The sequence below is a fragment of the Budorcas taxicolor genome, chromosome 11, assembly GCF_023091745.1.
Source record: "Budorcas taxicolor isolate Tak-1 chromosome 11, Takin1.1, whole genome shotgun sequence".
NCBI lineage: Eukaryota > Metazoa > Chordata > Mammalia > Artiodactyla > Bovidae > Budorcas > Budorcas taxicolor.
Window position 1 is genome coordinate 163,227,073 of NC_068920.1, and position 12,814 is coordinate 163,239,886.

The window sequence follows — 12,814 nt, forward strand, 5'->3', positions numbered from 1 at the left end:
CGACTTTCATTTTCACTCCAGTGGGGCTGGAGGGCGTGGTTTCAGTGAAGGTGACCAGCTGGCCCCACCCCCAGCCGGCAGCCAAAGAGCAGATCTTTAGCCTCCTTTCGACGTGCCTGCCCAACCCCGGGCGTGCCTGCCACCCCCAACGGAAGAAAGCACTGCAGGGTGACTGTGGCCCCAACCCTGGCAGGAACACTGCCCAGGGCGACGGCTGGGCGCAGGAAGCGTGGGCAGCTTGAGGGTGGGAAGCCGAGGCAGCCGTGCCCACCCTCTGAGTGAGCACGAGTCAGCAGGCACTTCCAAGAGTCCGTTTATAAAAACAGTGAGGAGCAAGTACCCATTCAGTGGACTCGCTCCCCAGGGCGGGCGGGAGCCGCAGACCCTGCTTTTTGGCTCCCTGAGGCCCAGCTGGCATGAGCCACCGGGGGGCGTGAGCCCAGGCGTCCCGGCCCCTGAGCCCACCTCTCCCTGAGGGCCTGATGCAGGCCTGGGCAGGAGGGTGGGGCCGGGCAGCTTGGCCCTGCCCTGTCAGCCCATGGGGGTCCACACCTGCTCCCACGCCAGACCCCAGAGGCACAGGGCTGGGCAAGGCCCTGCCCTCAGAGCTTGGGGGGCTGACTCTCCCTTGCAGGGACATCGGGGGGCCTGGACCCAAGGCAGTGCAGGAAGAGAGGCCCCGCTTCCGGGGGGGAAGGCTAGAGGGGACACAGTGGTGTCTGGTGGGCGGGGTGGGGGGGCAGCCCCTCTGTCCATTGTCCAGCCAGGTCCTTCCCTGCCCCGGGCCTCGCTTACTGGGCCTCCTGGGCGTCGGGCCCCAAGGGGGCCCCGTTCTCCTGGGGGATCTTGGATATGTGGAAGAAGCGCGTCCTCATGGCCTGATGGCAGGTGTCCAGAAGCTTGGGGACGTCGGCGACAGTGAGGCCACGGGTGGGGACGGCGTCCAGCACCTCCACCTGGATGGTCCCTGTGGGGGCGGGGTGGGGGCGTCAGGTGCCTGGGGGGCTCCTGCGGGGGGCCTCTCTCCCCCCGTCTCAGCCGTCTGCCAGCCTCCCGAGGGCCTGGGCTGGACTGGGTTCTTCCCGACACCCTGGTCTCCGGCAGTTGGCTCTTAATTGAGAATCACTGACGCAGGCGCACACACGCTCTCAGGCACGTTCACAGCGGGCGTGGACGAGTGCGCGCCGCCTCATGAGGACCACTCAGGCTCCAGGATATCCCCTCCCTCAGGAGGCCCCGGGGCAGCCCCCGCCTGCGATCCACAGGGGTGCAGGCGGCCTCGGGGTCCTGGGTGTGGGGCAGGCAGCTTCTCCCTTGGACCCCACTTCCCACCTGGGCACCAGGCACCCTCGCGTGGGGGTCTGGAGGGAAGGATGGAGGGAGGTCCTGAGCTCCGTGGCAGGGGGCGTGAGGGGCGTCCCTGGGTGGCTGCTGCCTGAGAGTCGGGCCTGGATGCACTGGTTCGGAGCCCACCCCGGGCACAGGAACTGCACCCCTTAAGGCCCTTGGAACTGTGGGTACGGCCCAGCCCATGTGTGTGAAGCTGGGCCTCTGCCCACCCCTGGGAGCCCTGATCTCGGGGCTCGAGGCGGGGCCTCCTTCCTTCTTCCCCCAGTCACTAAGGGGCACGGCCTGGAGTGGCCCCCAGAAGCGGGGTCTGGGTGTCACAGGGACTGAGATCGGGTGGCCGGGCCCCCATGTGGCAGGTGTGTGTGTGTAGGGGGGCAGAGGGCTACCTGAAGTGAAGAGCTTCGTCTTACAGCTGTAGAAAGAGGAGAAGCTGGAGTAAACCACGGGGATGATGGGTACCTAGGGACAGCAGATGTGGCAGCCTGAGGACGGAGCCCAGCCCGACCGCGGAGCCTGATCCCCAGGGACGAGCTCAGGGGCAGAGCCCCGCCTGCCCCCATGGCCCCTGTGGCCACCGGGCAGGCATACCACTCTGCCTCAGAGTGCTTCCATACACTGCCCCGGGACACCCTTCGTGCCCTGGGTGGCCCCCAGTCCGTAAACTCATCCTGCATATCTTCACCCAAGTATCCCCTCCTCCAGGAAGACTTCCTGGGTTGGCACATATCCACCGGACTCACATTCCACATCCCCCAAGGGTCCCGAGATGACACAGGGCCCTGTCCAGTTTAGCCAGAGGAGATAACTGAGGCCTCTCTGACCATCTCTTCCTTCCCAGCCTCTCCCCCGACCCCAGGGAGGAGCTGGGGGCACCTCCAGCCAGGGGAGGGGGCAGGGCCTTCCGGTTTTCCCGGAAGACACCAGGGCCAAGTCCACGGTGGTGGTGCCAGTGTCGGGAATGGCACCTGGGAGTAATCATTAGCCCTGGGGCAGGGGACTGACAGGAAATACGCTGCCTGGCGTCCTGGCTGAGACTGCCCTGGCCCCACCATCCCCCAAGGCTCTGCTCTTCTCTTCTCTCCCATGACCCCCGTGACCCCTTCTCCACCGCAAAGGGATAGAGACACCAGCCCCGGGCCTGCAGCGGGGGTGTCCTCCTCCTTGTGCTCAGGCAGGGCGGGGATCAGAGCCCAGGCTCCCGTCCCCAGCCCCATCCGCCCCTCTCTCTAGCTCCCCAACCCCCCGACCCAGGCGCAGGCTGGGAGCTTCTGGAAGGAAGGCTCTCCCAGCCTCGCTTGGGGCCACCAGGGGGTGCTCGAGGCCACCTGTCACAGGTGAAGCCCAGGAGACGGCAGAGCCCTGCCCAGCTGGCAGCCTGACCCTGACCAGGCAAGAAGAAAGCCCCTCCTACCCCGATGGCTTTCCCCTGTGCACAGCCCCCAGCACAGGACTGGGGGATGAGACAGGGCACCCGAACCCACCCGGAGCCCCGCCCCACGGAGGGAACATGCCCCAAGCCTCTCCCGCCATCCCCCCGAGATCCCCGGGAAAAACTGTACCCCTAGAAGTCAAGGACCAGAGCAACACGAAGGCCCATGCCGGGCTCTCCACTCACTCTGTCCTGGCCCCTGTGAGCCCTGGTGCACACCCCACCCCCCACCCTCCAGTCCCAAACCTGCCCCGGCAAGGGGTGCAGGGGGACTGAACGCGGCCTTGGCAGAGCCCTCCCGACAGCCCAGTCAGTGGGCCTTCTTTACGCCAACCCCAGCCCCCCTCGCCCGGCCAGCGGGAAAGCGAGGTGCTGGAGCTCCGTGGGCAGGTGTGGAGGTGATGAGTGTCATTCCAGCTGGTCCTGGGCTGACCAGGCGCCAGCCTTCACGCTCAGAGCGGCTAAGGGGCCCCAGGGACTGCCCTCCACAGCAGCTCACAGACAGGTGCTGCCTGTCCAGAGGCAGGTGGTCCCAGAACGCCAGTGGCCCCGGCCGGCCGGGAGGTCACCGTCAGCCGTAGGCCAGCCCGGATGCCCTTCCCACCCCGGCCGCACCAGGAGGCCGCAGCCCCGACGCACCTGGGCCTGGATCGCCAGGTAGAAGGCGCCTTTCTTGAAAGGCAGGAGATCCCCATTGTCGTTCCGCGTGCCCTCCGGGTAGATCCACACTTTGAGCTGTTGAGGAGACAGGAGGCTGCACCCAAAAGCCAGAGGCCGCCAGGCAGGCACCCACCCCTGGGGAGCCCCCCCTTCTCAGCAGAGACCACCACCGCTGACAAGCGAGGCCCCACGCCTGGCTCTTCCGTATGCGATTCACAGACACGCAGCGATCAGGCGTGTTCCTCTGCCGCAGGGACTGACCCTCAGGGCCAACCTGACACCACAATTGGGCATGAGTGTCTACAGTATTGGGCGCCCCGGCCCCGGGCACTCACCTTCTCCCTGACCATGCGCTCGCCCACGTCGGTCATCACGCTCATGGCCGTCTGGGAGCGCTGCCGGTTGATGAAGAGGACGCCCCCCAGGTACATGATCAGGCCCACGGGCCCCAGGAAGAGCAGCTCCCGCTTGGCGATCTGCACGCAGCGGTCGGGGAGGATCTCCATGAGGCCTGTGGGCGCCAGACGCCAGGCAGGGACAAGAGGAGACGGCACAGCTCAGGGGCCACTCCCCACGGAGAAGCGGGCCAGCCCTGGGCCTCGGGCACCTCTGGCCCCCGGGCACCATCTGGCCTCAGCCTCAGCTTCCCAGCAGGGAGGGCATTGCAGCAGGGCCCGGGGCCCCCCACAGGCTGCCCAGTCCATTACCCGCCAGGTCCAGGCACTGAGCAGGTCCCTCCCTTCAGTGTCAAACCCCCGCCTGCCAGCTCAGCTGGGTCCAGCCTCCACCGAGTAGGACAGCAGCCTCCCCCTACCCCCGGGCAACTGGGGAGGGTCAGCCCTCCCGCAGAGTCCCCTGCAGCCCGGCCTCACCCATCATGTCCAGAATACTCTGATGGTTGGAGATGATGACGCAGGGCCTGTCCTCGTCCAGCGTCTCACGGCCTTTGACCTCAAAGCGGAGGCCATATGCGTACTTGAAGGACCGGACGAACCAACTGATGATGCTGTGGGGGAGACGGGCCCTGTGAGCAGAGCGCCACTGCTCTGGCGTGACGTGGGCTCTGCGCACACAGCCCGGAGACCCCCCAGCCCACCCTGGCAGGCTGGCCACTGACCCTGAGCCCACCTTCCCCTCCGAGCGCCTTCAGGTCCTGTCCCTCAGCAGGATGGCGAGTGCCCCCCTGCCCCCCGCCTCCCCAGCCGGTGACATGGTCACATGGAAGCAAGGCCTCGGGGACCCTGACACCCAGCCGTGGGAAGGATGCCCCCTTCCACGTCCGTGTACCCGGATCTGCACCTGTCATCCAGCCTCCACCCCCCGAGTCCCGCTTGTCACCCCATGCCGGGGGCCCAGCTGAACGGCGGGGATGGAGGCTGAGAACCCCTCGGGGCTGGGCGAACTCTGTTCTCAGCTGCATCAGAGACCGAAGGGGCCAATGTGGAGAGGCTGTCCGCAGAGGAGGCTGGGGCAGGGGGGCCCCCGGGAAGTGCCCGTCCCTCAAGGCAGAACCACACCCAAGCAAGGGAAGCGTGGGCACCAAGCGGAGACCTGGGCAAGGAGCTGAGGGCTGCTTCCTGGCTTGGAAGAGCTGCGGCTGGGGAGACCGGCCTGGCGGGCACCATCGAGGTGACATGGCCTTCACGCCTCCTTGTCCTACAAAGCAGCAGCTTGCCCATTCCACACACACACACACTCAAGGTCACACAAGGATGCCAGTGGAGCCAGGATGTGCACGGGCCCTGCTCCCGGCAGGAGGCTGCCCTGGGCACTCGTGACCTGGAAGGGCCTAACCTGCAGGAGGTGACGGGTGAGGGAGACCAAGCGTGTCCCTGTCTTTGGGTAGCTGGCTGGCAGGGAGAAGGTTGACACTGCATACACTTGGCACGGGACAGGTGCCAGTCAGGGGTCAGTGCACACGGGGTGATGGAGCCCGAGGCTTCAGGTCACTCCACTGCCGCTCCTGCAGGCCCCCTGGGTCCTTCCCACCCGTGGGTGGGTGGGGGCTGAGGGTAAGCTCCCAGTGACCCAAGAGCTTTCCACTTCCTGCACAAGATTTGCACGCACACACACACACACACACACACACACACACACACACACACACACACACACACACACCGCCGCCGCCAGGGAGCTCTTCACAGTCTTGACCGGGAGGGAGGCCTTTTCCACTCCAGCCAGAAGGGCCTGGGCCCAGAGCTGGTTCTCAATAGAGCAGAGGCTCAGAGCGGGGCCACTCAAGTCTTTAAAAGTGTTGGTAAAATACACACAGCACAAGATATACCCTCTGAGCTGGTTTGAATACGCAGTTCAAGTGCGGTCACGTTGTACAACTGCCCCGTCCGTCCCCAGGACTCTCTCATCTTCTCAAGTCGACAGATATGCTATTCCCATTACACACACACACCCTGCCCCAGGCCCAGCACCCACCTTCTGTCTCTGTGGATAAGACTCCTCTGAGCCTCACATGAGCGGATCTTATCGGCTCTGCCTCTCTGAAAGGCAGGCTCGCATCTGGCCCACACAGTCTCTCTCCCCTCCTCCTCCCACGGCACAGGCGGGAGAGAGGCGCTCCGCGAGGGAGGCAGCTGAGCCCTGGCTGCTCGCAGTCGGGCCAGCCAGCCCTGCTGGACCTGGAAGCCGGGCCGTCCTCCTTAGCGCTAAGCCTCTGCCAGCTCGAGCCAGGCCTGTCCCTTTGTCCCCATCCGGCTCAGAGGTGCCCTGGCTGGACACTCTCAGGAGACCTCGCCTGGCCATCTCAGCTGGGGAGCCTCGGGCTTCTCGACTGCCAAGAGACGGCTTCTCGGGTCATTGTGAAGATTGACTGACCCAAGGAGGGGGCGCAAGCAGGCCATTCACGGACAGGAAAAGACGTGCGTCGTCCAACAACACAGAAGCACGCAGCCTCACTAGCCATCAGAGGAAATGCAGAATGAAACGAGAAGCCCTGTCCTCTTCCTTCGGGTCAGCAGAGGACAGCCGGGCAACGGGAGGTGCCGGCAGGGGTCGGGAAACGGCCCGAGGCTGCCGGCAGCGGTGGGAGACCGCAGAGGTTTCCAGAGGAGGCCAGGTTGGCAGCACCTCGCAGAGCCCTTAGGAAGCCTGAGGTCTGCAATCCTCTTCTGACAATTGATCCCCGGGACTTCTAATGCAAACCTGTCATTTGCATTACCCTGCCAAGCTCACAGGCGAAGTCCCAGGCTACATCTGGGAAGGACAGTGGGCCACTCTCTGGTGGTATCCGCTGGCTCCATTTTTCTTCTTCTTAAACAGTTGTGATGAAGGACCTCCCTGGTGGTCCAGTGATTAACAGTCTGCCCTTCCAATGCAGGGAGGCCTGGGTTCGATCCCTGCTTTATTCCCTGATTGGGGAACTAAGATCCCCCATGCTACCTGACTCAGCCAAAAGGAAACAAATTGTTGTGAAATATACATAACATAAAATCTATCATTTTAAACCATTTACACGTGTATAATGCAGCTGTCCCTAACTTCCATCTCCAGAACTTCTCTATATTTTGTTTTTGTATCTAATTGACAGGATCAGTATTTGGGGGTGGGGGGTGATGAAAGATACTGTATATACTGTGATCACAGTATCCTGTGATACTCAGCCTAGCAGGGGCCTCTCCCATGCCAGTTGAGGCAGACCTCCCAAGGACCAAACGGTTCCAGGAGGGATCGACAGGCCCAGGGAGCAACTCGCAACATTTCACAAACAACTGCACTCAAACTAAAAGACACCGCCACTGACGTAAGTACAGGAAGCTGCAAAAAAAAGGGGCATCCGGGGAGCAGACAGAAGCAAGCGATGCTCCTCACAGGGAGGGCCCACCAGTCACTCCCTGCAGGGGGGCGGGCACAGGGGTCTCGCTCTTCCTTCTCCTACTGTCCCATCTTGTCAAGGTTTTCTGTAAAAGTGGTGGGGACGTCGTACCATTCTCACAGTGCTTCCTCCAAGAGGAGGGAGGCCGCCCAAGCTGTGCAGAGACTCCAGGGCCCCGGGGAAGGGAGAGCCAGTCTGTCCTGGCCTGAAGTGCGGCACATGCATAGCCGTAGGGACTAACGCCCCACACCCACGCCCGAGAGCAGGCGCTCCACGCTACCTGCCAAGCCTGCTCGGGGACAGACGCCAACTGTCTAGTTTCGCTCAGACAGTAACCCCACAAGGTCATATACTCCTGCACCAGGGAAGTGGAGGCTCAGCAAAGCCGAGCGACTTGCCCAGAGTCACACAGCGGGGAAGCCGGGACGGGCTGGAGCCCGCCCCTAAACCTGACTTTGGAAAAATGCATGAAAAATGCCAGGCACAGGCCCACCTGGAGGCGGGGCGATGGCTCCAGGGTTGCCAGGTGAAGGGTTCTAGCTCCTCTGCAGGCCTCCCCTCACCCGCTGAAGGGGCTCTCTGGCCCCCACCCAACCCCCAGCAGGAGGGGCTCTGCCCTTCTCTCCCAGCAGGAAGCTCCAATCAGCCGCCCTCCCCAGGCAGCCAGGCCTGCCCAGCCCAGGCCTCTTCGGAGCCCAGCTGACCCCAGTGCCCCTCCCCACAGGAAGCAGGGCCCCAGCTTCAGGGTGGGAGTCACAGGTGTGGGCAGGGATGTTCACACCCCAGCTCCATTCCTGCCTTCCCAGGGAGGCAGAGCCAAGGCTGCCTGAAGCCGGGTGGCCCAGCCTTCCAGAAGCACTGCAGGCAGCTGCCAGGTGGATGACTGGTGCCAGCTCTCCCCGCAAGGCAGGGGGGCCTGCCCCCCTTTCCAAGACCCACAGGGGCAGTGATCTCCTTAAGCAGAGGCACCAACCTCGCCCCTCGTGGGTCTTTCTCAGGAGCCCTCCACTTAACCCTGATCGGGGCCGCTGGCCTCGAAGGAAGCGCCATAAACGTGTGGATTCTCGGGGGCCTGGGGCCGAAGCCCTGGCAGCCAGCCTCTGTGGACCAGCCGTGCTCATCTGCGGACACCCGGACCCCGCCCCAGCTCTGGGTCAGACAGGGCCTGATGCTCCTCTCACAGCTGTGACCTTGGGCAACGGACTTGACCTCCCTACACTTCTTGTTTCCACTCGTGAGATTGGAAGGTCGTGGAGGGGTCGAGCTAGATGAGGGGGGCCCTCCACAGACAGCAGCTATGTTGGCGACAAAGCAGGCAGAAAAGAATCCAAAGTAAATGAAAGAAGCCCCTCCCCCAGCCGGTACCTGCTCCCGGCCACTGGGAGGTGGTTCAAGGTCAGGTCTCGGCTACCTGCTGAACTTTGCCCTCAGCCCCGACTCAGGCTAGACAGCTCTGGGGAGACCCAGTAGCTATTTCGGCCAAGTGGTGCCAAGTCCTCAGCCAGACCCCGTGGGCTTTGCCTTACGACTTGGTGGGGGTGGATGGGGGTGGTTGGGGGAACTCACTCGGGAAGGCCCTGCCAGGAGGGCAGGCACACAGAGCCATCGGTCTGCTCAGGGGACAGGAGGCCCCAGCATCAGATGAGCCGGAACACTGGGTGGTCAGGAGCTGGGGGCGCTAGCCTCTGCGGGTGCCCAGAGGTGCTAACGGGGGCTCAGGAGTGGGGTGGAGGCCAGAGGCCTGGAAGGAGGTGGGGCTGCGAGCAGTGTCCAGATCTTGGGAGCTCTGCTTCCGGGCCTGCAGGAGTCCACCCAGGGGGAGGGCTGCCCCCACCGTCCCACCCCAGGCCCTGGCTGCAGCAATGCCCATCCTCAACGTTCTGAGCAGGTGGGGGCTCCACCGACCCAGCGCCTCACTCTCCTGCCCCGGACCCTGTAGCCTAGCTGTGGCCCCTGTCCTGGTTGCCTGGAACGTGTGAGAAAGGAAACTCTCTGCGTTAAGGTACTGTTTTCTGCTTTCCTGATCCGACATCCAAAGCCAGTTCTAACATGCAGGGCTAGCCTGGGCCTCGCTCTCTTCTCTGCCCAGTGGGTGTGATAAGGGCACTTGCCCCCAGGATGAGGACCCAGCCCCGCCTGGCACGCAGGCCCCCGCCAGTCTGGGAGGGGGTCCCTGGCCTCGGCCCCAGCGTGCTCGCAACAGTGCCTGCCTCTGGCCCTCCGCTCCCAGCGCTGCCCGGCACACTCAAAACTCACAACCCAGTGGCAAAAGCCTCCTTGGCTGCCCCATCACAGAGACGGGCTGCTGGTTACAGGGAAGATGGGAAAGCGAGGGGATGGGTGGAGCTGAGCTGTGCCTCCTGGAACTTAGGACTTCCCCGAGCCTGGTCTGCAGCCACAGGGCTGCCCCAGCCCCGATGCTGGGTGAGACCGAAGAAAAGACCCACCTTGAAGTCATCCTTGAGCTCTGCAGCTCAGGTCCGCCGCGTCCTAGCTCTGGGACCTACCAGTTGCCTCCCCGCTGCTCCAACCCCCGGAGACAGGAGTTTCAAGCTGCTTCTCTGCGGACTCATCCATAAAATGGGACTAGGAACAACCCCTCTCCCTAAGGATGAAGCATCCGCCAGTGCATGGGGGTGCAAGACAGAACTGATGGGCAGAGTCCTTTCTGGAAGTCAGGGTGAGACTGGAGAGGGGGGCAGCCAGGCACCCACAGTCCAGCCCAGGACGGGCCTGAAATGAGGGAGCCTGTCCACACGGCCCCCCAACCTCACCTGTCCTCGTGCGCCTGTCCCTGGAGGGGCACAGCGCCTAGAGGGACACAGCGCCTCCACGACCTCTGCATTTCTCAGCCCTCCACAGCCGTGTCCCTTGGGGAACTCGTGTTCACAGGGACCCTCCTCTCTGCCATCACTGGGGAGCCGTGGGTATCATCACTATGACCCACCCTGTGGGACCTGGGGCTGCAGGGGAAGGGGGCTGTGGGTTCCTAGACCCCCAGGCTTGCCTCTCTCTGGGGAGGACTCAGCACCTCTCTTATGTCCTGGGTTGGCCTGTGCAGAGCCTGAGTCAGGGGCTGCCCCAGGGAAGGGAGCTCCCTCCTGAGCTGAGAAGGACGTCCCAGCAGGCCCGAATCTCATGTGAGGCTGGGGGCCAAGCTGGGCTCTGGGCTCGGGGAACAAGCCCGAGGCAGCAGAGGCCACGGGGCTGGCTAGGCCTGGGGTGCCAAGTGCTGGTCAGGTCGGCCTGCCAGTCCACCACGATCGGAAAGGGTGGCTGTGACTTCCAGTCTGACCCTGGGGAAGCAGCTTTCAAGCCCAGGCCTGGAAGAGCGAGTTGGACCTTTTAAAGACAACACAGAGCCAGGGAGAGAGAAGGTGACCGCTAGGAACGCCTGCTGCAAGCCTGCTCCAGGACTCGCTTCCCACCTGCACGCAGCGCAAGCCAGGCTCAGGGTCCCCTCCTGCCTCAGAAACAGACGCGCCACCCTCGGGCCTGGCCTCGGGAGGGCAGCTGCCCCTCCGAGGAGCCCACCAGCCCTTGCTGCCGGAAACCACCCCCTGCCCCACTGTGGCTGGCTCCCACCCAGCAGGTGCGGAACGGACACAGGCTGTGAGCCCACTGTCTGCAGGGGGTCCCAGGGCCTCAAATTCAGGCCAGCATCCCTGCCGGCAGGGCCCAGCCCTGAGGAACCCCCTATTTCTGGATACAGGCCTTCCCCATCCCAGAGAGCTGACTGCTTGGGAAGACAGCTGGAAAGGCAACAAGTGGGCCACCCCTGTGATCTCTGCTCCCTGGGCCACGTGGAGTCGGGGGAGGGCAGGGGGGGCACTGGAGACCCATGGCCCACCCATCAGGCTTTCCCACTCTTAGTCCTCATGCCCACTCCTGGGGCGGCGGGAGCCACAAATTCCTGAAAACAGCCGGGAAGAACTGTACAGAGCAGGCCAGTCTGGCAGTGTCAGCCTGCTCGGATGGACAAGGCCAGGAAGGGCAGAAAGCCAGGACCCCTCACCCCTTGCCCTGTGAGCGCTGGGGTGGTGGGGGCCTCAGGGACCACAGTATTCCCACCCCAGGCCACGGCCAAAAGACCATCATTGCCAAAGCCACAGGGTGGCATGTTAGCAATGGCCTCTCCCCATCGGAATCCGGGGGAAAGGGCCAAGGAGCCCCTCTCGGGCCACTGTGGCCTCCCCAGCCCCTACCCTTGCCCGGGAGAGATCTCCAACTCTTCCTGTCAGCCCAGCCTGACCCCCACCGCAGCAAGCTCCCCAACTCCGGGGATGGGAGGAGGGGGATATCCCAGCCACCACTGCATTTTCCCCTGGCTTAAAGCTGGACCCCAAGGGCCAGCAGTCCCCGCCCAACCTCCCCGGGCTGGAGCCACCACACCTTCCTAAGCGGAAGGAAGGGGCTGAGCACAGGTGCGCTCATCGCCCGACAGGTGGGCGGGCGGGATGGCGGGGAGGAGGCTGAGACACCCGGGCGCGACGGTGCACGGCGGCGAGCCCCCACCCCCGCCACGGGGAAGCGGAACCGAGCCTCCGCCAGCCCGGCCCCGCCGCATTCCTCTCGGAGCCGCCGGCACCCTGCGCGACGCCGAGGGCCAGACCTCTGTAAAGCCCTCCGTGCCGGCCCCTGGCCGGGGCCCGGGGGCAAGGGCGCGGGGACCCGGCGACGCGGGCTCCGCAGGCCGCAGCCCACCCACCCCCACCCCCCAGCGCGCTCCCCGACCCGCTCTCCCCTCGGGCGTAGGCGAGCTCCCCCTACTCCTGGTGTCCTGGAGAGGCGGCGCGGCAGGAAGAAGGGAAAGGACACGGGAAAGTTAGGGAAGCGGAAGCGGGCCCCCTCCCCGCGCCCGCCCGGCCCCCTTGCCTCATGTTCTCCACCGTCCGGCCCCCGTGGCGCAGCAGGCAGACGACCGCGGCCACCGCCGAGGCCGTGAAGCAGAAGGCGCAGTACAGGCCGATCTTAGCGTAGAAGCGGGCCGAGCGGCTCAGCTGCGCCAGCAGCAGCAGCAGCAGCAGCGCCGCGATCAGCCACGGCCCCAGCTCCATAGCCGCGCGCGGAGCCCCGACGGCGCGGGCCGCGGGCTGCCTGCCTGGGCTCCAGCCGCGCGGGCTGGCGGCGGCGGCGGGCCCTCCTCCTCGCCCCGCCCGGCCCGCGCCCCTTATTGCGAGGGCGGAGGGGCGGGGCGCCCGGGCCGGCGCGCGCGGCGCGCGAGGGAGCGGCGAGGTGCGCCCCGCCCGCCCGCGTCTGCCACACCCGCCGCGCGGTCGCCGCCCCTCGCCGCCCCGCCGTCCCGGGACGGTGCCCCCGCCCAGGCGCCAGGCCACCCTCCGCCGCTGGCGCTGCGCCCGCCCCCAGCCCCCGCCCCTTCGCAGCGTGTAACCTGGGTCGTGGCACCCCGCAGACCCCCACATCCGGGCCGGACCCCACCCCTCTCCGCAACCGCCGGCACCGCCCCTGAGCCCAGACCGCGACGGCGCGTGCCAGCCCGGTCACCGCACAAAGGGGCCCTTGAGCGGCGCCCAGTGACCGAACCG

General features: G+C 65.3%; 1 protein-coding gene across 1 annotated transcript; it reads right to left on the reverse strand.

The window, feature by feature from the left end:
- Positions 1-297: 297 nt before the first annotated feature.
- On the reverse strand, positions 298-12,373 carry AGPAT2 (1-acylglycerol-3-phosphate O-acyltransferase 2). Its single transcript, XM_052648794.1, has 6 exons — positions 12,144-12,373; positions 4,312-4,445; positions 3,775-3,950; positions 3,419-3,514; positions 1,737-1,809; positions 298-967 (listed from the first exon to the last, which is right to left on the reverse strand). Exons 1-6 carry the CDS (start codon positions 12,323-12,325, stop codon positions 792-794), a joined length of 837 nt encoding a protein of 278 aa, XP_052504754.1. The 5' UTR covers positions 12,326-12,373; the 3' UTR covers positions 298-791.
- Positions 12,374-12,814: the final 441 nt, after the last annotated feature.